The following is a 21,809-nucleotide window of genomic DNA, read 5'->3' as shown; positions in this document are numbered from 1 at the left end:
CTGTCACATTACCTCCATACAATTCCAGTCATCTTTTAAATTAATACAATTATTTGGCATTTTATAGTACATCTTATGCCAAAACTTTTACCATTCTGGTTAAAGATGTTTTAAAAAAACTTGGCCGATATCACTTCTGATTCATTCCTCACACTAGAAATGAAAGGCTATGTTAAGTGCATTGCACTGTGGGACACAATATTTTATGTCGCATGGTCTGTTACATATCGCAGAATTTGGCAGATGTCATCTGAGTATTCTGTGCATACAGAAAATGTGCTTATTTTGCACACGGTACCTCCTGTATGCTATTCCAAACATAGCCAAATAGTGTTATGAATAGCTTTGGGAAAGAAGTTGAATTTGAATTAATTACTGTCTTTTTTTTTCTCTCCCTTCTAGTTCTTATAAATGTATATGCTGTCACACCAGACCTAAGGCCAATCAGTGAAAAGGTGAGGTCCTGAAATTACAAGCTAAAATATTAAATGATGCTTGTATTAGAGAAGCATTGTCCTATTTAGCATTAGCAGTGTTTATTTAGTGTCTAAAATCTTATCTTGCAAACATTTTTAGAAAGGTGCAATAGGTAGCCTAGCTCTATTACCCTCATGCACAAACAAAAACGCAAATTACAGAAACACGTTCACTATAGCCTGTGGAAGTGGGCTGCTAAAGATTGCACGCTGGCAAAATTCTACAAAACTGCTCTCAAATGCAGGATTGATTCAGATCTTGAGGAGGCTAAAGTAGCTGTAGTTATACAGTTTGTCGTCCTTATCCCTCTAATCACTTCTTTGTTTTGTTTTACAGATTGAAGTTTACATAGTGGTGAGTGGAGGCCGTGGGGTGGACACTGCTCTGGTTGGGAAGCATGGTTGGAGTGTTTCTATCCCAGCAGGGTCCATGTTGCACAGCTATAAAGCTTGACAACTGGTCGCGGGTGTTGGGTTCGACCCTAGAGCAGACGCTAGTGGGCGACTAGGGAGATAAAAGGGAGCTTCCTGGGGCGTTGCCCCCCACTGCTCTGTGCTCAGCTTCCATCTCTTTCCCACATGCTGCTTGGTCTTTGAAGCGTCTCTGGGGCAAACAATGTTGCTCATTTCCACAAAATTCTTCTGAAAGCTGTGCAAATGGCCAAAGGGGGACCAGAAAAAATGTTTGCTATGTATGCGATGTTTCATGTTTATGTTAGTTTGGCACCGTCGGCCTCTGGCTCTCGCCGGAGGAAGTGTCAGTTGGGATGTGTGTAGTTTTGCCCTGATTGAAGGGCTCCTGGAGTGTTGGCCCTTTGAGTCAGGGCAAGGTCAGTTTGTTTGAAAGGATCACTGGATTTGAGACATGTTTGCTTAAGCTTGATTCTTTGCCGCCTTTTTATGAGTGTAAAGTGGCCTCTGGATTTAAGGCAAGCAAATAAGCAAGAATGTGACCATTTTTACCACATACTGTTTAAGATTACCACTTTGTTTACCTAGGACCCCAGAGGATCCCGCATAGTCCATAGGAAAGATCTGAAGTCTGTATGCTGTGGTAAGAATTGTTACTATTGTGTTCCTTCGACTGTAATCAGGCTTTTGTATACTTTAATAATGTTGCAATCATTGCATAATCACACTGTGCAACTTTAGTTTATGTGACAGTCACCATGATATGTATTAAGCTTTGATCACCATAATATTTTCTCTGTTAGGAATTGTCAATATGAGCTTTGCGCTATCAGACCAACCAGTCTTTGGTGAATGGTTAGTCTTCGTGGAGATGCAAGGCCACACGTACAACAAGTCGTTTGAAGTGCAGAAGTATGGTAAGGAGTGTTTATCATTTTTAAAGAACTGATTCAAATAAATGTAACCACACAATATAGTAAATCGTCTCTAAAAGATGGAAAATTAATAACACTCTCTAAAGCATGAATCCATAATATGCTATCATTTTAGGAACTCACAACACAGTTTGGTTTTCACAACAAGGACAGTTTCAAAACAAAGCACATTTGTTTTTTGCATATTGTCAACTAAAATGTTATTGACTAAAACTTCCATTTTAGTAAGAGTGAAAATATGATTGATTGATTTATTTTTTTCTTGAACAGTCATTCCCAGGTTTGAGCTTATCATTGAGCCCCCTCCCTACATTCGAGACCTCAATTCATGTGAACAGGTCACAGTCAAGGCAAGGTAATAGGACAAAAACCTGCCTGACACCTTAAGCTAGTCATTTTACAGTGGCCTCCAATTTCTTACTCACCCTGCCTTATTCCAGGTACACCTTTGGAAAGCCAGTGTCGGGCAAATTAACAGTTAATATGACAGTTAATGGCGTAGGCTACTACAGACAAGAAGTTGGCCACTCGGTAGTGAAATCAACGGAGGTGAGTGCATGATAAATTATTTCTCTGCTGAAAAGTCTTGCATATGTTCTGCTTTGCATGCTGTCTTCTCCATGAGGTTCCTTAACTTGCTCAACCAGTGAAACTTCTTTAGTTGACCATCTTCACCAGCAAAGATTTGCAAGCATGGCTGCACTGGTCTGCTAGGGCTCTATCCCAAATGCCAGCCTCACCCTTTGCGGTCCACCTCTAATTTCACACTTGTAACGACATGTAGACTGTTGAGTAGTAGTCCACTGTAATGTCTAGACCAGTGCAAGCTCAGCAAAAGGAGACATTGCTGGCATGTGGTTTCCAAAAAAGGTGTAGTCCATAGCCATTCCTTGTGGTATGCATGGACAAAACTGCAAGTCCACATTAAAAATTGCCCATTTGGACAGGGGGCAAGATTGACCAGTAACTAACCAGTGTTAACCAACTAGTCCAAGTTAGTCTTTTTAGCACTCTATGCCCTTGTAACATCAAAAATAAGTAGCAATTTTCTGCAACAAGTTTCTTTTCTTCTACGTAGATTAAAGGCTCAGCCACTTTCAGCCTCTGCGTGAAGGACATGATGCCCTTAGAGGTTACAGACCATTTCCGAGGTGCAGTGAACATGTGGGTGACGGTGAGCAGCGTGGATGGTGGACAGCAGACCATGTTTGATGATTCAACGCCTGTCCACAAGCAGCTCATTGACATCAAGTATTCCAAAGATACTCGCAAGCAGTTCAAACCTGGTCTGCCCTACAAAGGCATGGTGAGCGGAGGATCAGTCTTCTGGTAGAAAACAGATGATGTTTCCTTTTATACTTTCTACTAATCAATGCTAATTTGGAATGATCGTCTTTCACCACTGACCCCAGATTGAGGTGACCTATCCAGACGGGAGCCCAGCGGAAGGAGTACAAGTGCGGGTTAAGGCCGAACTTACCCCGAAGGACAACATCTACACTAGTGAGCTGGTCTCACGCAATGGCAAGGCCACTTTTGAGATTCCCTCCATCCCCACAGCTGCCCAGTACGTCTGGCTGGAGGTCAGTGGGAGGGATTTGGAAATTTGGTGGACGCTTTATTTAGGGGGAGTGAAGGGTAGCCAACCTTCCTGCAGATTTGTGTTCTGCTCCAACATACTTGCCTGCAATTTACAAGTAATCTTTACACCTTTATTACCTGGTAAGGATACTAGGAAGGTATGTTTGTTCAGGCTTGGAGCCAAACTCTGCAAACCTCCAGCAGCAGGATTAGTTACCCCGACCTAGTGCTAGGTCAGTAGGTTCAAATCCTGAAAAGTTATAGTTTCAGATACTGGTGTTGCATGACGTAGTACCATTGTTCAGCAAGGCACATGACTCAGGTTGCTCAAGTGCCATTGGGATGGTTCCTCTAATGTAGGGGTGTCCAAACCTGTTCCTGGAGGGTCACTGTCCTGCAGAGTTTAGCTCCAACCCCAACACATCTGAACCAGCTAATCAAGGCCGTAAGACTCAAACGAAACCTCCACGCAAACGTGTTGGATCTGGTTGAATCTGCAGGACACTGGCCCCCCAGGAGCAGGATTGTATACCCTTGCTCTAATGTCACTTTCACACTAGAAGTTTTGATCTAAACCTGGATTTTATTGACCGTGAAGTTTGGTTTGTTTGATCACTGAGAAGGACATCTTTCAGGTAAACACTAAGGATCCACATTTGCATCTGTGTAAATCTGAATTATGGTTCAATATGCTTTGTGAAAGATAGGAATATAGTCTGAAAGAGAACTACTATCAGTTGTTTTTGTATAGCTTTTCACCAATATTTTGGTAGTAGTAGCACCAAATACAGTCCGAATCACAGTACCTTCTATTTCTAACTTTCAGATTCAGTTCATTTCATTTCTTTTTACTTGCAGTCAAAAGTGACTGCCATTGATGGCAGGCCTGCAGGAGACCAGTACCTTCCCAACTACCTGTCCATCAGTAGCTGGTATTCTCCTAGCAAGTGCCACATCCAGCTCCTAAGTCTCAGTGCTCCTCTTGTGGTAAGAGACACTGCCAATATAATTAGCGATACTTGATAAGACAAACAACCTTTAATCATGGAAGCACCTGTTTGTGCCTAGGTTGGACAAGAAGCAGAGATCTCCTTGAAGTCCACCTGTCCCTGTAACTTCACTTTGCACTACGAGATCGCCTCTCGTGGGAATATCGTGCAGTCGGGTCAGAGACATGCCAAGAGCATGGCCCACCGTGAAAAGAGAGCTACAGTCACCTTTGACACGAACATTCACACCACCGCCAAACCGCCACAAGACTCTGGTCAGTTTTATTGAAATAACATCAATATGCCTTTTTCAATTTAGTGACTTATTTATGGGTACTTTTGGTCATAAAATATGTTGTTTTTAAAATACTGTTTTTGAACTTTTTAAAACTTTTAAACTCTTAAGGCTTTTAAAATTGTATATATCCTAAAAACAATTAAATTATAGTTCCACTTTTCTTTTGGCATACTGTGACAAAATGACAAAAAATATATTTTCCTTGATTTTCTTTGTTTTTGTCTTTAATGTAATGGCCCTTACTTACACTGTTGTCTGCTAGGTAATTCATAAAATTGTAGTGGATTTTGTTGCTTTAAATTTAAATACTTCATGCTTTATTTTTCCTTATTTCTAATTCATCAGTTTTGTGTACTGTGCATTCTTCTAAGAATAATATTGCTTATTTCATGACACAATGTTTTGAAACATTAATTAAATAATGAAGCTTACCTTTAGCTCATAAAGGCACTATTTTTCCTCTTTTTTTTTTTTTTTTTCCTCCCCATTTTTTGTCTGCCCAGAATCTGGTGTGTCCTCTTCTCAGGCTGAAACGGACAGCTGTGTATCGGTTCTTCATTTCAACGTGACTCCTGCCATGGCCCCCCTCTGTCGCCTACTGGCCTACTATGTTCGGGAAAATGGAGAGGGGGTGACTGACAGTCTGCAGCTTCCTGTGCAGCCCCGTTTTGAAAATGAGGTGGGTTAGGTTGAAGCTCACAGTTTAATAATCTGGTTTATAATTTATTAAAGGCACATTCACCAACAGTTCTTTCTTTGTTCACACCTTCATCTTGTTCCAAACTCATGACTTTCTTGTCCTTAGGTCTCTGTGTCTTTGTCCTCAAATGAGTCGATGCCGGGCAGTCCAGTCAGCATGAAGGTCCGAGCAGAGAGTGGCTCATGTGTATGTGTAGCTTCTGTGGACAAAAGCATGTACCTTCTCAAACCAGGCTTCCAGCTCACTCCTGAGAAGGTTGGTTCCCATATGAACCTTCAAACATATCACCAATAACTCAGAAATGGTCTTAACAGTTTCTTGGGTTTGCAGGTGTTCAAGGAACTGGCTGAATTTGATGTATCTGATGCTTTTGGGGTACCCAAAGATGAGGGACATTTTTGGTGGCCCGGCTTGTCATCGCGAAGACGACGTTCCTCTGTGTTTCCATGGCACTGGGACATCACTAAAGATGCCCGTTTTGCTTTTACGGTGAGAACATCACCGTCTCCCATTTTTCAAAAAAACATAAACCTCTAGTTTAGATATTAAAGGCTAATATGTTTATGTAACAATATTGTAGGAGACAGGGCTGGTGGTGATGACAGATATGGTGAGTCTGAATCACAGGCAGAGTGGAGGGATGTACACAGACGAGGCCGTGCCCGCTTTTCAACCGCACACCTCCGCCTTCGTGCCAGCTATGCACTCCCGATCTGGGACACGGTACACATGCTCGCAGTGTCTGAAATTATTAATAATCTCTGTTAATCTCACAGGTGGTTGTCTCTAAGGTCAGTAAGAGAGTTGTTTCTTATGTCAGTGTGTGTTTTTCAGGGCAGAGAACCACAGGCGTACGTTCTTCCCAGAAACATGGATATGGCATTGCTTCAACGTCAGGTAGTAAAATATTAATTTGGTTAACTAAAATTATATGAATATAAGATTTTTTTTTTAAAAAGACATTATTACTTTTATTAAGCATTAATTTGATCTAAAGTGACAGCAAAGACTAAAAGTGTGTGTGTGTGTGTGTGTATATATATATATATATATATATATATGTATACATGTATGTAACTTTGATTGACAGCAGTGTTACTGGAGAGGCTGAGTTACGCTTGGATGTCCCTGATTCCATCACCACATGGGTGACGGAGGCTATTGGTCTGTCTGCTGAAAAGGGTCTGGGCCTGGCTCAGATCACAGAGCTGCGCACATTCAAGCCCTTCTTCATCGACTTCACCCTGCCATACAGCGTTGTCCGTGGTGAACAAACCAAAGTCCCATTGACGGTGTATAACTACCTTTCTGCGTGTGCAGAGGTATGTGCATGTGATTTTACACAGAAAAATACATCAACATTTGCCACAATCTTAAAAGGGTCATGAACTTTTTTTAATTTATTTTGTACTGTTTTGTGAGGTCAACTTATGTTATCAAGATTTTTACATCAAAAAGCATCAGAATTTAGAAGCAATAGGCTACTTTCTGTTTGAAAAGACATGGCGGTTGTAGACTCGGAAGTAAACAGCCACTACTATGATTGGTTAACAGTTGTGTATGTTTGACAGTCTACATCTTTCAGAGATGGACGCTGCAGTGATTTAGGTTTAAAATGCATAAATACTCAGTAGATATCAAATGATCTGTTTAACAGACAATAGTGAATATTATGAAAACAGTTATTCAGTTACATTTACAATATAGTTGGCACAGCATCATCTTTTAGTTTGTCTTTCTGAAAATCTTGCGTCGAATTGTGCCTTGTTTGTAAATGAATCCACGGTAAAATGAAGTGAACAAAAGAGCAAGTTCTTACTGACGTGGCCTGGCATTTTGTTAAAAATAAAGGTCATCAAATAAAGTCTATCGTTTGGTTTATACGTAGACCTGCATTTGCCTCTCTCGGTATTTACACTACAAGCATGAATCGGTGGGCGGGGTTAAACAGGCAGTGATGTAGAAGCAGGCGTTGATCTTCTGCGGAGACAGTGTTTAGCCACACTATTACATAATACAATGGTACATTCCACAACTGGTCATTTTAATAGATTGGCTTCAATATAAGCTGTTTTTGGACTAACAAGAAAGTTTTGAATTCTGAAATAGGATGTTTTTGTAGCACAATGACCTCTTATATATCACAGTGTTATCATAGAGAATTGGGGCCAATAAGCAACCACCCAAGACACCCTAGCAACTGCCAAGCAAACTCGGAACTACTTAGTAACTAAATAGCAACGCTTTGGCACCATGGGAATTAATTTTGCATGGACAAGCACCATTTACAAGACACTTGCATGTCTTTGATTACCATAGATGCTATGTAAACCAGTTTCTGCCATCATATCGTGTGGACTCAAGTGCTATTTAGTATTAGCTTATTTTTGACTTGAGGTATGTGCAGAGAAAAGATTTGCAGCAGTGTTGGCGCTGAGGGGTTTAGAGTTGAATCCTCAAGGAACGATGGAAGGCAACGAGTTAGGCAGCATGGAAAATGTGCAGTGCACCTCAAAAATTCCCCAGAATCCTTTAGGAGCCCTTGGGAGTTCACGCCTTATAAGTTTGAAAATGCAGAGCGCATGTGTTTGTATGATAGGGAGAAATTCCATGACTTATTTTTACACTCATTCTCCGTAGGTCCATGTGAAAGTGTCAGTGCCCAAAGGGATCAAGTTTGTGGGTCACCCAGGAAAACACCATCTTACCCGGAAAAAGTGTGTGGCACCTGGGGAGGCCACTCCCACTTTTATAGTACTGCTCTTTTCTGAACTGGTATTTGCCAACATCACAGGTTAGTCCACTGAATACTTAATCAATGGGTAAACCAAATCTTTCACAGAAACAGTATAATAAATCAGAAAAACTTCAGGAGGTGCATCTTGGGATACTTTTTAAACAGTATTGAAGGAGTTAACCTGTATGCTGAGGTGCAAAAGGTTTTTAGGATCATGAGAAACAAATTCAGTTGCCTGGTAGTTTATAAATCTTCTGCTTGCTTCATGTTTGACAAGAATTGTGTATTTGTTCTCACTGTTGTTTGCAGAAGGTTTATTATTACAAGACATTGCAAACATTCTTGGGAATATTAATCAATCACTGTCGCATATTTTGACACTCTGACTTGTTTCAGCCTGCAATTTCTTAAATGTACTGCCATTTTGGCCTGCCAAATGAAACCCTTGTCATTGACTTATGTAATGACCCATGCTGGACAACAACGATGTTCTTTTTAAGCTATCGGACAAGGAAAAGTACATAAGGGCATAGAGGTGGGGGTCTTTTCTATGCATCTCTGGCATGTCTATGAATTTGCAGGTCAGTGCTGGCCAATGGGCCCCCCTTGGCTCTGTCCTAGTCCCCCTGGCTCCAAGTCCTTCCTTCTCACTACACAGATACAAAGGGGCTTTGCTGGCAAGCAGCCATTCTGCTGCGAAGCCATGTGCGTATCCTATTATCCCCTGGCCATCAGGGTCTCAGAAGACATTATGGGGTTTGTTTAAAAAAAGGCTGCCAGAAGTCTCCCATGTGTGCACTTGTACATGTATACTTTTCCAAACACCAACTCTTCCTGTCATATGCACCCACAATGCAAATAAATCATTTTCAGTGTCACTGAGTTGTGATTTGTCATTTCTCATATTTGTTTCCATGGAAGCTCGTGCCGTGGCCTACAGTGAGCCAAATTGTTGCTCCGATGGGCTGCAGTCCAACAAAGCAGGCAAAGTGGGTAAGGAACAGGAGGACAGGAGAAGCCCTGCGGGAATGGACTATGTGCGCAGGAGTGTGCTGGTAGAGGTGGGAACCCTGGATCTTATTGTCGCTATATGTTGTGCTGCAAACCGGTGTATTATGTAACCATTCAGATAGTTTTTTTTAATGTATCGGTTGATTGGCAGAGCACTGTATAGTTAGCATTGGGAATCTGTTGTTGCTGTGTTCCAGACCAGAGTATGTGAGTGCTACAAAGTTAAAGGATTAGTTGACTTCCAGAATAAAAATTCAAGCATTTGTGGTTGAAAAGTAAATCATTTTTTATTTTCTTTAGAAAATGACTGATCGTTCCACTAGATAAGACCCTTATTAATCGACTGGTATCATTTAGAATCCTTTGAAGCTGCATTGAAACTCCAATTTGGACCTTCAGCCCATTGGCCACCATTGAAGTCTAGTATTTGGAGAAAAATCCTGTAATGTTTTCCTCAAAAATCTTAATTTCTTTTTGACTGAATTAAGAAAGACATGAACATCTTGGATGTCATGGGAGTTAGTAAACTATCAGGATTTTTTTATTCTGGAAGTGAACTAATCCTTTAAAGATCGTGCAGAGGAGTTGTGTGTTTTTGCTTGGAGCAAGGTGTGTATTTTTTAGTAGTTCAGTTGCTTAAACATCAATTCTTCTTGCTTTTCCATAGCCTGAAGGTTTACCTAGAGAGTACACATACAGCGTCTTTTTCTGTCCAAATGGTAAGGTCTTTCCTGTTGTTTATTAATTCTCTAATATGTTCAAACTGATAATAATTGCTAGTTTCATGTTAGAATCCAAAGAGTGGGTAGTTTATTCTCCAATATTTCTTCCCTGACATTTCGCAGAACGAATCCATATCTCCACACCCAACAAATATGAGTATAAATACGTCAAGAAGCCAGCGAAAGTCACGCACGTACAAGTGGCCATCAAAAGTCATAACGATGCCCACATTGCCCTCTCGCCCAGTGCACATGACAGCACCGAAATGGTGGAAATTGTCTTGGGTGGGCGGCAAAACTCGCGCTCCTGGATTTCACGGGGTAAGATGGGAGAGCCTGTAGCCAGCGCCCCAACGCCAGGAATCCTATCCTGGGATGAGTTCCGAAGCTTTTGGATCAGCTGGAGAGGAGGGGGAGTGCAGGTAAGTTAGACTTGAAAACATTAGGAGTTGCAGTTTTTGATTTGATAGCTAAGGGTGTACTCGCACTAGGTGATCTGAACCATGCCCAACTGCATTTGCTCCCCAAAGCTCGGTTCGTTTGACTAGTGTGATCACTCTGTACCGTGCTGTTCGTTTGGCCATTGCTGGCTCAGTTGGAGGAGGTGGGCCAGCCAGAGTTCAGTTGGGCTCAGGTGTGGTACATCATGTAGTGTGAGTGCTAACCCCACCCGAGTTCGGAACTTGAAGTCATAGATCTGCAATATATTGTGAGAGGGCCGTGGGTCACCAAGTCCCAAATGACTAAATAAATAATAATAATAAAGAATAGCATTGACAGCAGTTGAAGAGTTCAGATGCAAAAGCCTCTAAATGCCATCTAAAATTTTCATCTAAAATGAGCATTTTTATCAGGCTCTTATGTGTAGGTTCAGTAATATTACTTTAATGGCAATGTATAGGTCCTTTTCTATGCAATTAAAGTGAAATAACTGAACAAAAAATATAAGAGCCTGATAAAAATGCTCATTTTAGAAGAAAATTGTGGCACTTAGAGGCTTTTGCATTGGAACTCTTCAGTTGTCCCATCCCCATGTTTAAAGTTTTGGCCCGCCTAACTCGGATACTCGAGTATCAAATAATGGTTTGGATCAAGGCAACTGTGTCTAGGATGAGTACACCCTAAGATATAGATGGCATTTCAGGATGGGACGTTAGGTCAAACTATAGGATGTAATATGGCGATTTATCGAATTTTAAAACCTCAAGGTCGAGCTGCACAATTAATCCTTAAAAGATCGCAATCTCGATTCAAACACCCATACAATCTTATTTCTAAATGACAACTATTTATCTGTGTCTATCAAACCTTTATAAAGTCATTTCAGAACATTCAAATCAGTGTTCGCGCAGTTCTCATGACTGGATATGAAACTGCTTCACAAGCAGTCTTTTCACAGAAGAATTTGGGTAAACGTTTATAGTTTGGATATAAATACTGATGTCTATGGTTATGATCAAAATGGAAAATGTCATCTTTTGAAAGCAATTTTCGCTTTAAATTGGTGCTTCAAATAACATTTGTTGATTACTATATTACATTGTTTCGCCAGTAGGTGGCGACAGATGATTGTTAAAAATGTATTTGTCATTGAATCATTCATTCAAGAGTTTTATTAAAAAATGCTGATTCATTCAGCAAAGGAACAAGTGAGGTATTTATGAATGAGGCATTGAATAATTCACTCAAACATATTTTTAAATAATTCAAATTAATTAAACATTTTTGAATAGAATGGGGCAATTAATTTTTTGTCTAGTAAATTACATGCTATTTTGCTTAATTCAGAATCGTGGGAGAACTCTGATCTCTGTTTGAAGCAAAAAAAATCATGATTCTCAATTTATCCAGAGTCGTGCAGCTTTACCTCAAGGGGTCGCTTTCATCAAACTCAGCAGGTTTGTTCAGACCATGGAGGCAGTGGCGCTTACCAAGTTTCGTTTCGGTAGGATAAAAGTTTTGCTGAGTTACAGTTCACTTTGGTAGAGCACAATTTAGCAACATTTATGAATATCAAAATTCCATTCTGTACGTTTTGTGAGTCTTGTCCATTTGGTAAATATCTGGGATGATAGTGAAAAATTTTATACGATTTGTAGGAGGAGTTGCGTTGTGCTAGATGTCTTGCTTGTTACTGGAAAACTGGCTACACCATTTTCAGAACCGCTCAGCTACTGTCATGCTATCGAAAAATTCAGTTGTGTTAGTAGTGTTGCTATGTTTAGTTAGTTGCTCCGCAACACTGCATACTAATGAGGTCATATTCTACTGGCCACTGCAAAGACCCAGTGGTTTATGATCATTGAGTAGCTCTCATTGGCACAGAAATATTCACATCCAGCACCTCTACTCTGTTGCACTGGTATAGCCTACTTGCATATACCTGGGGCTACATTAGTTTTGAAAGTGACCTATTTTCATTGTTGGATGTTGAGTCATGTTCCATTGTACATGGTCTAATATACAATGATAAATCATGATAATGCAGGGAGTCTGTTTATTAATGTGAGGTTTCAAACTGGGTCTGTGTAGGCTTAAGGTGATGTGGGTAGCTTTTGCCAAGACTTGGCAATTGTTTTTTATGAGCCCCTTGTGCTTGTTAAATTCAGTATTCATCAAACTGCTTTTTGAGTGGAACTTAATTGGTTTCCATGTTGTTATTATTGAATTAAAGTGTGTCGTACTTGCTTGGTTTTTCTCTGAATGAGCGCATGCATATCTCCACCATGTCATGCACTGATCGGTTCATCTATTGTTAGGGTGTTTCTGAAAAATACAAATTTGGAAAGACGCTTCTATTTTCACAAGCTCTAAAAGCAAATACAAAACACCTGCACAGTGCTTCTCAGGTTTAGATGCTTCATTGTGTTTATCTGGTCTTCCACCTAAAACCCTTTTAAAACAATCTAAAAAGACCAGACAAACCATCTTGGCCTAGCCTGAATACCAGCTTATCACTATAGACTGGTTTTATGGTTACATAATCTTTCTGGTGATAGGTGGGGCATGGCCTAGAGCCATCCAGTGAGACCCTGATTCTGCAGTGGGCTGGACTACTCCCTGCTCAGGTGCGGCATATTGGTTTCTCCACTGGCTGGGGTTCTGTGGGTGAGTTTAGGATCTGGCGTAAAGAAGATGCAGATGAGAACCACAATGAGGCCTTCACTCTGGGAGTCCCCCACAATGTGGTGCCAGGCTCAGAGAGAGCCACCGCTGCCATGATTGGTGAGGATGAATTTATAGTGTAGCCACCCAACAGAACAAGCTACTAATTCACCTTAAAGTGTCTTTAATTTAGACGTGCAGTTGCTGTTATGACAGTCTTTTGTGTCCCAGGTGATGTTATGGGGCCTACCCTCAAAAATCTCGACAAGCTCCTCAGACTCCCCTTTGGTTGTGGGGAGCAGAACATGATCCACTTCGCTCCCAACGTCTTTGTGCTCAAGTACCTTCAGAAAACCCATCAGCTCAGCCCAGAGGTAGAGGCAGAGGCCACTGACTACCTACTGCAAGGTACAAGACAAGACTTAAATACGTCTTCTTGATTATTAATCTTCTGAAGAATTATTTTGAAGTGATTGAAGGTCTGTATGAATGCAGTGCAAACAATGCCTTGGGTCTTCTAATGTACCTGGCAGGTTATCAGAGGCAACTGACATACAAGAGACAGGATGGTTCCTACAGTGCCTTTGGGGAAAGAGATTCCTCCGGAAGCATGTGGTAAGCTTCTACTGTGTGAGGTCTGTACATGCTGTGTCTGCTAAGAAGTTGGCTTTAATTACAATAGCGTAAACCATATTTTTGTTTCTAGTATGTCCTTTATTTAACCCCCTATCTCCAGTCAGAGAAAGGTGAACTTCACAAACTATTTTTCTACAAATATCTTCATATATTGACACACCCTGCTACTCTGTTTGATTTATTATAGAGAGCTAAACCTCAGATTGAAAGCATGTGATGTTTGTGTTCCCTAAGAAAACCCAAAGAAAAATGTTGTCCTTGTGATATATATTTGTTTAGCACAAAACAATCTAAATGATTTATTTATTTAAGCATGGTTGTCTGACTTTTAATTGAGCCATAGATTGTAAAATGCCAAACTGACTGTACCCTCGAGCCTTATTAACAATCTACTAAGAAGCTCCCTGACTCCAGTCACTGGAGTACAGATTTATTGGTTGTTTTGGGGGATTTCTTCCCGTGGTTCAGAACAGCCATCGTTAACTATGCCCTCTGTGAGGTCAACAGCCCCCTACCCCCACTATATTGCCTGCTCCGCCGCTGGACACACTGGAGTTACAGGAAAATGAAGTTAGCCTTGGCTGTTGGAGTCACAAAAATTAGGGTGCATACTTGATCCCTGTAGCCCCCCATTCCTGTATAAACTTGCATGACTACTCATTTTAACTATTTAACCAGTCACCCCGAAAAGTAGTTGAGTAGACGGCAGGCTAATGTTTATCTTATCCTTGGTTTTTACTCTTGCTGGAAAGTACCATGCTGCATTGGCAGAGAGTATGTGAGTGGAGAAAATGTTTGCACAGGTGAGAAACAAGAATGAATTGAGAAACCTTGACACCACTAAGAATACCGCATTAGGTAGTGTACTTGATGGGGGATTCCATTTTAAAGCTGTTGGGACATGGTCCAGTGGGTATGTCAAACCCTCTCCCAGATGGTACATTCGTCTGAGAATGCATATAAGTCCGAAACAACCCTGCTTTTGTTTCTGGTCCAGTTTCACCTATTAGCAGAGATCATTTATAGCCAGGTGAACAGTAGCTCCAGAGCTGGGTTAATATGTCCCAGCTTGGGCTGAATGATAGGACAGGAAATTGTGGTTCCTAATGAAAAGATTGGCCATAATGGTGCAGCAAGTATGTAATGTCCTCATCAGCGCCTTGGTGCCCTAGTAATGCCAAGGCCTTCAAACCTAATCTTCTTCAGTGGAAAGAGCAGCTAATGTTGTGGAACACAGTGGAAACTTTTTATTTATAAATGCCTGGAAGGTCGGCGCAGCTTTAGCAGAGTTTCATAATGTATGAGGATGCCTTCGAAAGTGGAGGAAAGATGTTTAGACCTTGGACCAGATCTGGCAAGCCATCTCCTGGCATCACTCTCTGGCATCGGCATGTCTGGATCCAATGTGAGCCACATGCGGCAGTAATCTACTCTACACCCTCCTGCAACCTCCAGCAATCCCACAAACTCCTGTAAGGTTTCTGCAGAACTTGTTTTCCTTTAGTTCACCTAAAACTAAAAGAGTAGTTTCAAACCTGCTTGACATTCTTCTGTGAACCACTTATTGTGAAATGTTAAATATATTGGGTTAAATATAATAGGGATGCTGGCTGCTGAGGTGGACAACAAATGGTCTAGACATGGAGGAAGAAACCCAGATTAACACAATGCAGGTCAAATTCTGTTGTTGGGGTGCCTTAAAACCGCATAGAAAAATGATATGCTTAAGGTTAGTAGCTCTTCACCTCAAGTTTATGCATGCTTGGAGTGGTTCACCACAGATGTTTCTGGATCACTTTAAGAAGCCCTGTTTGCCTGCCCTTGAGAGTCCTGGCAGAGGTTTCTAAGCATTCCAAAGCATTAGGTAAGGTGACTTCTTACAAGGGTTATATTGTGAGAAAGGCACCTTGCAAACCTCAAACCTCGAGGCTTGCAAAGCCTACCTAGAAGAGTCAAGGGTGTCCCCTTCACTTTGCTGCCCTTTATATCATCCAAACACTTTCTAGAACCTTTCCCCTAGGTCTGGCAGTTAAAGTCTCTGACACATATTACTTAACATTATAAAGATTCCTGTAGGCTCAATGCTTCAGTCTTACGATCTCTCTTGGGGAACATAACGTTCAAGGCCAGGCCTGCAAGGACTCTGTAGTGTTGTTTGGGTGTTTGTTTTGACATCCCTAAAGCACATGCTGCAGAAAAACTCCCTGATTGTTTATATATTGACCTTTATTTTAAGTGAAGTCACTTGTATCATCATCTGGCCGTTTTGAGGAATGTCGTCATGACATGCCATGTTGCATTTAAAACAAATTAGCACATGGTTTGCATGTTTGTAGAAGCTTGGTTCAGTTGACTCACAGAGGTGAAAGCATTTACAAGGCAAAGTCACTCAGCATTTCCATTAGCTGTTTCTTACATCTGTCAAAGTTCATCCTCAATGTTATGTTTCAAATAGCTTGCAGTTTATGTATGGGATCCCATGCTTTGAATGCAGCAACATACTTGAATTGGCATTTTCCAAGAAAATCTACTTTGTTCGCATCCACACTATATTACACAGCTTGACTTCCAGGCAAGTTTTTTGCATATGTTTGACCGACTTTCCAAGACTGATTTAAAATCCTATACTGAACTCATAGCATAAGACATCAGTGTTGGTATCTGTTATCTCTTGGTCCTCCAGGTTGACTGCATTCGTACTGAAATCATTTGCTCAGTCACGTGGCTTCATCTTCATTGATCCTGAAGAACTACATGCTGCCAAATCCTGGCTGATCACTCATCAAAAGGAGGAAGGATCATTCCCAGCAGTGGGCCGGATCCTCAACAAAGACCTGCAGGTACATAAATGGAGACATTCTTTTTGTTTAACACTGAGAGGTTTGGAGTATCTCTGAGATTTGAGTGAGATGGGAAACTGGGAAAGGTTTACACTTGATCCTTTTTAGAAGTCCTAGAAGAACTGTTTCAGTTTAGTTGTGTCAGAACATTGCATATTTAAGCCAACAATCCTTAGGTTTACAAGTTCTCATCAAACTGAAGAAGCTGGGATTGAGGTGTTATTTGTCATCACCCTGGTGAAAGTTGCTCTGTCCAATTCCTTTTAAGGGTGGGATTCATGGAAAGATCTCCTTGACCGCATATGTGGTGGCAGCTCTTATGGAAACTGGGATTACAACCGAGGTGAGAGATCTACCACATCTTGTTTATCCTGTGTCTCATTAAACAGCGAAGTCTCTTTTCGCACAAATTTCCGGGATCTGTTTTAAGGGGGCATTCCTGTTAGTAAGGTGATGGATGTTCTGGCAAAGAATCAACAGTATTTCTTTCAGCCTTGTGATAGGTAATCTAATATGGAAGCTTGCTGTCTAAATCTAAAGATTTATGATAAGAACATACAGAGACAATGGAATTGTTTTTAAATTTTCACCCTGCCTACATTCCTTTCTTCAAACTTAAGAGATTTGACAATTCCATTAAAACCACATGAAGAGCAAGTCACAATTCTATACATTGCCTAGCTAATGCATGCAGTACATGTTCATTGCAATTAAAAATGCAACAAAAAAGAACGAATTTGTATATGAATTAGGACTGTTAACGTTTTTAAATTTGTTTGTGGTGATATTATAACTGATTGGAGCTAGACTTGCATGATGAAGCTGATCTTGATTTAAATATTTTAACAGTTTGATATGAATTATGAACAGCCCTAAAATGAATAAATTCAGTCATTTGTACAATCTGAGATATCATTAACAAAACTACACCAACTTATTCCCGCTAAACTTAGCTGGGTTAAGTCTTGCCTACCTGCTCCCTGATGTGTCGCTTTGGTAATGTATAGCATTGCAGGCTTCAAAATACAGACAAAATGAATCACTTCAAAGATTCACTACTTTCACTCTCAAATCGACTTGATGAAAAGAATACCGGTCAGATAAGCGTGCATGGCTGCTCAGGGCTAGCGTCCAGATTCCACGAGAAAAAGGACATATGGTACAGATAAAAGTCAGTCCATTGATGCTAAACAGATGAAAGATCATTAGTGAGGTTGTATGTTTCAAAGGAAGGAAAAGCTGAAGGATTGGAATGGATTTGTACTGAAGGTATTTGAACTTTAGCACAAGAAACACCTGCTAGCTGTGTAAAAGCTAACATCATTTGGTAATCTTTTACTACACTTTAGCAACACCTAGAAGTATGTTCAAATACACTTATTAAACTATATTTATTCTCCGCATTCACCTCTGAATGTTTTTTTTATTATTATTCAGGAGGAGAAGGTTGCTGTGGCTAAAGCTAAATCATTTTTGGAGAGCAACACATACTCTGCTGACGACCCATATACTACTGCTCTGTCCGCATATACACTCACTTTACTCCGTAGTCCTTACGCTCCATTGGCTCTGCGGCGACTTAACCACATGGCCATCACCCAAGGTACTTTATTAACGTGCATTAAAAGATAGCTGTGGGTTGAGCTTAGCATGTTCTTGATCCCCAATGTTGTACTGTATTTGCAGATGGCTTCACTCATTGGAGTCTTACTGGCAGTACTGTAACTGATGAAGACACGTTCATGGGCTTCAGCGATGGCCTCTCCCAATCAGGTATCCATCAATCGTCAATCAATTAATCAACTTGCCAAAAGTATTCAATATATTAAACTTTTTTCTGCTTTATTAGTTGTGTCGGCTGAAGTTGAGATGACAGCTTATGGTCTACTCACCTACACACTTCTGGGTGACGTGGCCTCGGCCCTACCTGTAGTTAAATGGTTGTCGCAACAAAGGAATGCCCTCGGTGGTTTTTCCTCAACTCAGGTGACAAATCTGTGTTATGTTCTTTAGTCCTTGATTGTGAATAAAAGATTCATGTTATGTTTGTATACTATATCTACTTCATGTGCAGTCCACAGTATGCAATCTACTACATTTGCTAAGAAGTTCAAATTCTGTTTCCCAAAATTTCCCAGATTCAAAACAATAGCTAAAGTTGTAATACCATACTACTTTTACAATTTCTTCCATATCCTCAGCAAGAGTAATATGCTATTCCCAATTCAGCTCTTCAATTGCAATTCTCACAAATAAGCATGAAGTAAAATCAGCAGATTTTAAAGTCTCGTTGTAGAATCATTACTTAATAACTGGGGACAACTTACGCATGTACATTTAAGTATGTTTTGTCGATGCTTTTAAGCAAGAATACTCTAAAGTATTAAAGGAACACTCCACTTTTTTTTAAATGGGCTCATTTTACAACTCCGGGTCTGGCGGTAGCACTTTTAGCTTAGCTTAGCTTAACATAGATCATTGATTTGGATTTGACCATTAGCATTTGGTCATCAAAAATGACCGAAGAGTTTCGATAATGTTTCGATAATTTTCCTATTTAAAGCTTGACTCTTCTGTAGTTACATCGTGTACTAAGACTGACGGAAAATGAAAAGTTGCGATTTTATAGTCCGATATGGCTAGGAACTATACTCTCATTCTTCCTGAAAGTAGTCCCCAGCTAGGTAATTAGTTATGAAATAGCTGGGGACTACTTTCAGGCACTGCGTCATATCATTGCACCTGCTGCACCCATGGTACGGCAGCAAAGTTCCTTGATTATTACGCCGGAATGAGAGTATAGTTCCTAGCCATATCGGCCTAGAAAACAACTAACTTGCAACTTTTCATTTTCCATCGGGCTTAGTGCACGATGTAACTACAGAAGAGTCAAGCTTTAAATAGGAAAATTATCGAAACTCTTTGGTAATTTTTGAGCGAGATGCTAACGGTCTAATCAGATTCAATGATCTATGCTAAGCTAAGCGTAAAGTGCCACCGCCAGACCCGGAGATCTGCTGAATGGATTCAAAAACGGTAAAACTCAACTGTTTAACTCTAGGGGAGTTGTAAAATGAGCCTATTTCCAAAAAAAGTGGAGTGTTCCTTTAAGTGTACACTTTGTAGTATCCACCTTATTTTTTATGCTCAGATAAGCTATTTCCTTCAACATTAAAAAAAATAGTCTTCTGGTTTATTAGCCACAATAGGTAAATAACGTGTAGAATAATTAAAGGCAGTTAATGTTAAAACTATTTTGTGCTACAACCAGTATTTTTATAATTACGATGATCAGTGTTGGGCTCGTTACTCAAATGTAATTTATTACTCATTACTAGTAATTCCTTTCAAAAGTAATATTATTACTTTACTTATTACTTTCTGGCAACAATAAAGGGCAACATGCAACAGTTCTAGTTACATTACTTTTCCTTCACGGCCCACAGAAGTTGTAATTGCATATCTTACCTAAAAATTCTTCTGAAATGCCTCATTTGACGAAAATCCACATTATATTGCAGTCAGAAGTTATTACAAACACTCAGTGGGGATTGATAGTGACTTCTAAGTGTTGTATTAACCTCATTAGTTGTCATGTGTAGCTTGAAGCTAATTGTAGCTATAATTTCTCTGCTGCCCATATACAGTTATATTTCATATTGTATTTTATCAAAAGAAATAGCATAAGTTTGTAAGAAAATGTTACATTTTCTTTTTAATTATAGTAATACAATTTATATTGGGATCAGAGGGATGTGGGTGGGCAAGCCATGCAATGCCAGAGTAAAGTAATGTCACAACTTCCATAATGCCATAACTTACACATCATTGTTCAGATCATCTTTTCTTCTGACGAAATCAATGTAATTGCAATATTTTCATCCGTTGAATATAGGCTTTTTTATATTCCAAGCTTGCATGCTGCTCTGGTGACTTCATGTGCCTGTGCAAGTCATGAATATTCTGAAAATAAATCTAGCAATTATTGGATTGTTGGACTTCAAATCAGTAGGGGTTGAGGCAAGTAACTAGCTGTTTTATGGATGGTACCTGTAATTATGTTACTGAAACTACTAGTTACTGCACAAAGTAATATTGGCAACACTTTACAATAACGTTCATTAGTTAATATTAGTTAACAACATTAGTAAGAATGAACAATACTTCTAAAGCATTTATTAATCTTAGTTAATGTTAATTTCAGCATTTACTAATGCATTATTAAAATCACAAGTTGTGTTTATTAACATTAGTTAATGCGCTGTGCACTAACATGAATAAACAATGAACAACTTTATTTTCATTAACTAACATTAACAAAGATTAATAATGTAATAAATGCATTTGTACATTGTTTGTTCATGTTAGTTAATACATTAACTAATGTTAACAAATGACATCTTATTGTAAAGTGTTACCGTAATATTATTACTGTAACTAGTTACTAACACTGATGATGATCGGCATAAAGCAGCCTGAACCTTAACCTTGTACTGCTAAAAAAAAGTGGAAAGTGGATGATACCAAAAGCCTCACACATTCAAGTTACACACGCCTGCTCTTTCGTTAAAAATAAGGTGGATACAGTAAGAAAGATTACATTAGTGTGTCCAAATATAGTGTAGACTAAACATGCTTTATTAAAATTTAGTTGTTTTCTTCTTTTTTCAAAAACAGGATACTTGTGTGGCATTGCAAGCCCTGTCCGAATATGCCATCCTGTCATATGTGGGCGGGGTCAATCTCACTATATCTCTGGCTTCCACTAATCTGGATTTCCAAGAAACATTTGAGCTCCAATGGGACAATAAGAAGATTCTGCAAAAAGCTGTGGTAAAAAACAAATAATCCACAAACACTATTGACATTTTTACATTCTACTGTCGGAGAGATATTTTCAGTGAGGGCCTGAACTACAGCATCTGCTTGGCACATCACTCCATTTTGTGATTAGCAGTGTCAGTTTAAATGCGTGTAGTTTGGATGTTGGACAGGGGCCAGGCAGTTAATGTATTTGCTTATACTTGCACTGTTAATCTGATTGATAAGTCTTGCATTCTCTCTCTCTCTTTTCAGATACCCAGCATTCCAACAGGACTGTTTGTCAGCGCTAAAGGAGAAGGCTGCTGTCTAATGCAGGTACTATTGGTTTCTGGCAAACATAATCCCACATTTTCTCCACGGATAAATGATTGTACTCTTCTTCGTCATCGTCCTCCTCCTCCTCATCTTGAGGCGAAATCCTCAGCCAGCTCTCTTTCCAGGGGAAATTCAGTACTAATGTTCACATTCCTGCCTTTAGGATGGAAAGATCTGGTAAAACTTAAGCAATTGTATGCCAGGGGTATGTTCTTTCTCCTGTAATCTA

General features: G+C 39.9%; 1 protein-coding gene across 1 annotated transcript in view; it reads left to right on the top strand.

Annotated features, from left to right (window-relative positions):
- cpamd8 (C3 and PZP like alpha-2-macroglobulin domain containing 8) overlaps window positions 1–21,809 on the top strand; it is a gene marked incomplete at its 5' end in the record, with an annotated part of 38,925 nt that overhangs the window by 4,586 nt on the left and 12,530 nt on the right. The window contains 30 exons of the mRNA XM_079425140.1: window positions 403–455; window positions 814–831; window positions 1,476–1,530; window positions 1,691–1,804; window positions 2,093–2,177; window positions 2,263–2,371; window positions 2,901–3,128; window positions 3,235–3,405; window positions 4,262–4,390; window positions 4,472–4,667; window positions 5,194–5,369; window positions 5,496–5,645; window positions 5,721–5,879; window positions 5,971–6,113; window positions 6,225–6,287; window positions 6,481–6,712; window positions 8,031–8,184; window positions 9,049–9,188; window positions 9,806–9,857; window positions 9,984–10,282; window positions 12,860–13,085; window positions 13,197–13,373; window positions 13,499–13,580; window positions 16,285–16,441; window positions 16,710–16,784; window positions 17,879–18,044; window positions 18,128–18,214; window positions 18,291–18,427; window positions 21,119–21,274; window positions 21,518–21,580. Of these exons, the coding sequence (XP_079281266.1) occupies window positions 403–455; window positions 814–831; window positions 1,476–1,530; window positions 1,691–1,804; window positions 2,093–2,177; window positions 2,263–2,371; window positions 2,901–3,128; window positions 3,235–3,405; window positions 4,262–4,390; window positions 4,472–4,667; window positions 5,194–5,369; window positions 5,496–5,645; window positions 5,721–5,879; window positions 5,971–6,113; window positions 6,225–6,287; window positions 6,481–6,712; window positions 8,031–8,184; window positions 9,049–9,188; window positions 9,806–9,857; window positions 9,984–10,282; window positions 12,860–13,085; window positions 13,197–13,373; window positions 13,499–13,580; window positions 16,285–16,441; window positions 16,710–16,784; window positions 17,879–18,044; window positions 18,128–18,214; window positions 18,291–18,427; window positions 21,119–21,274; window positions 21,518–21,580 (4,052 nt within the window). The remainder of the gene's footprint in view (window positions 1–402; window positions 456–813; window positions 832–1,475; window positions 1,531–1,690; window positions 1,805–2,092; window positions 2,178–2,262; window positions 2,372–2,900; window positions 3,129–3,234; window positions 3,406–4,261; window positions 4,391–4,471; window positions 4,668–5,193; window positions 5,370–5,495; window positions 5,646–5,720; window positions 5,880–5,970; window positions 6,114–6,224; window positions 6,288–6,480; window positions 6,713–8,030; window positions 8,185–9,048; window positions 9,189–9,805; window positions 9,858–9,983; window positions 10,283–12,859; window positions 13,086–13,196; window positions 13,374–13,498; window positions 13,581–16,284; window positions 16,442–16,709; window positions 16,785–17,878; window positions 18,045–18,127; window positions 18,215–18,290; window positions 18,428–21,118; window positions 21,275–21,517; window positions 21,581–21,809) is intronic.

Source organism: Barbus barbus (genome assembly GCF_936440315.1).
Source record: "Barbus barbus genome assembly, chromosome: 9".
Taxonomy (NCBI): Eukaryota; Metazoa; Chordata; class Actinopteri; order Cypriniformes; family Cyprinidae; genus Barbus; species Barbus barbus.
The sequence above is the reverse complement of the archived record's forward strand: the minus strand, read 5'-3'. Positions and strand labels throughout refer to the sequence as shown.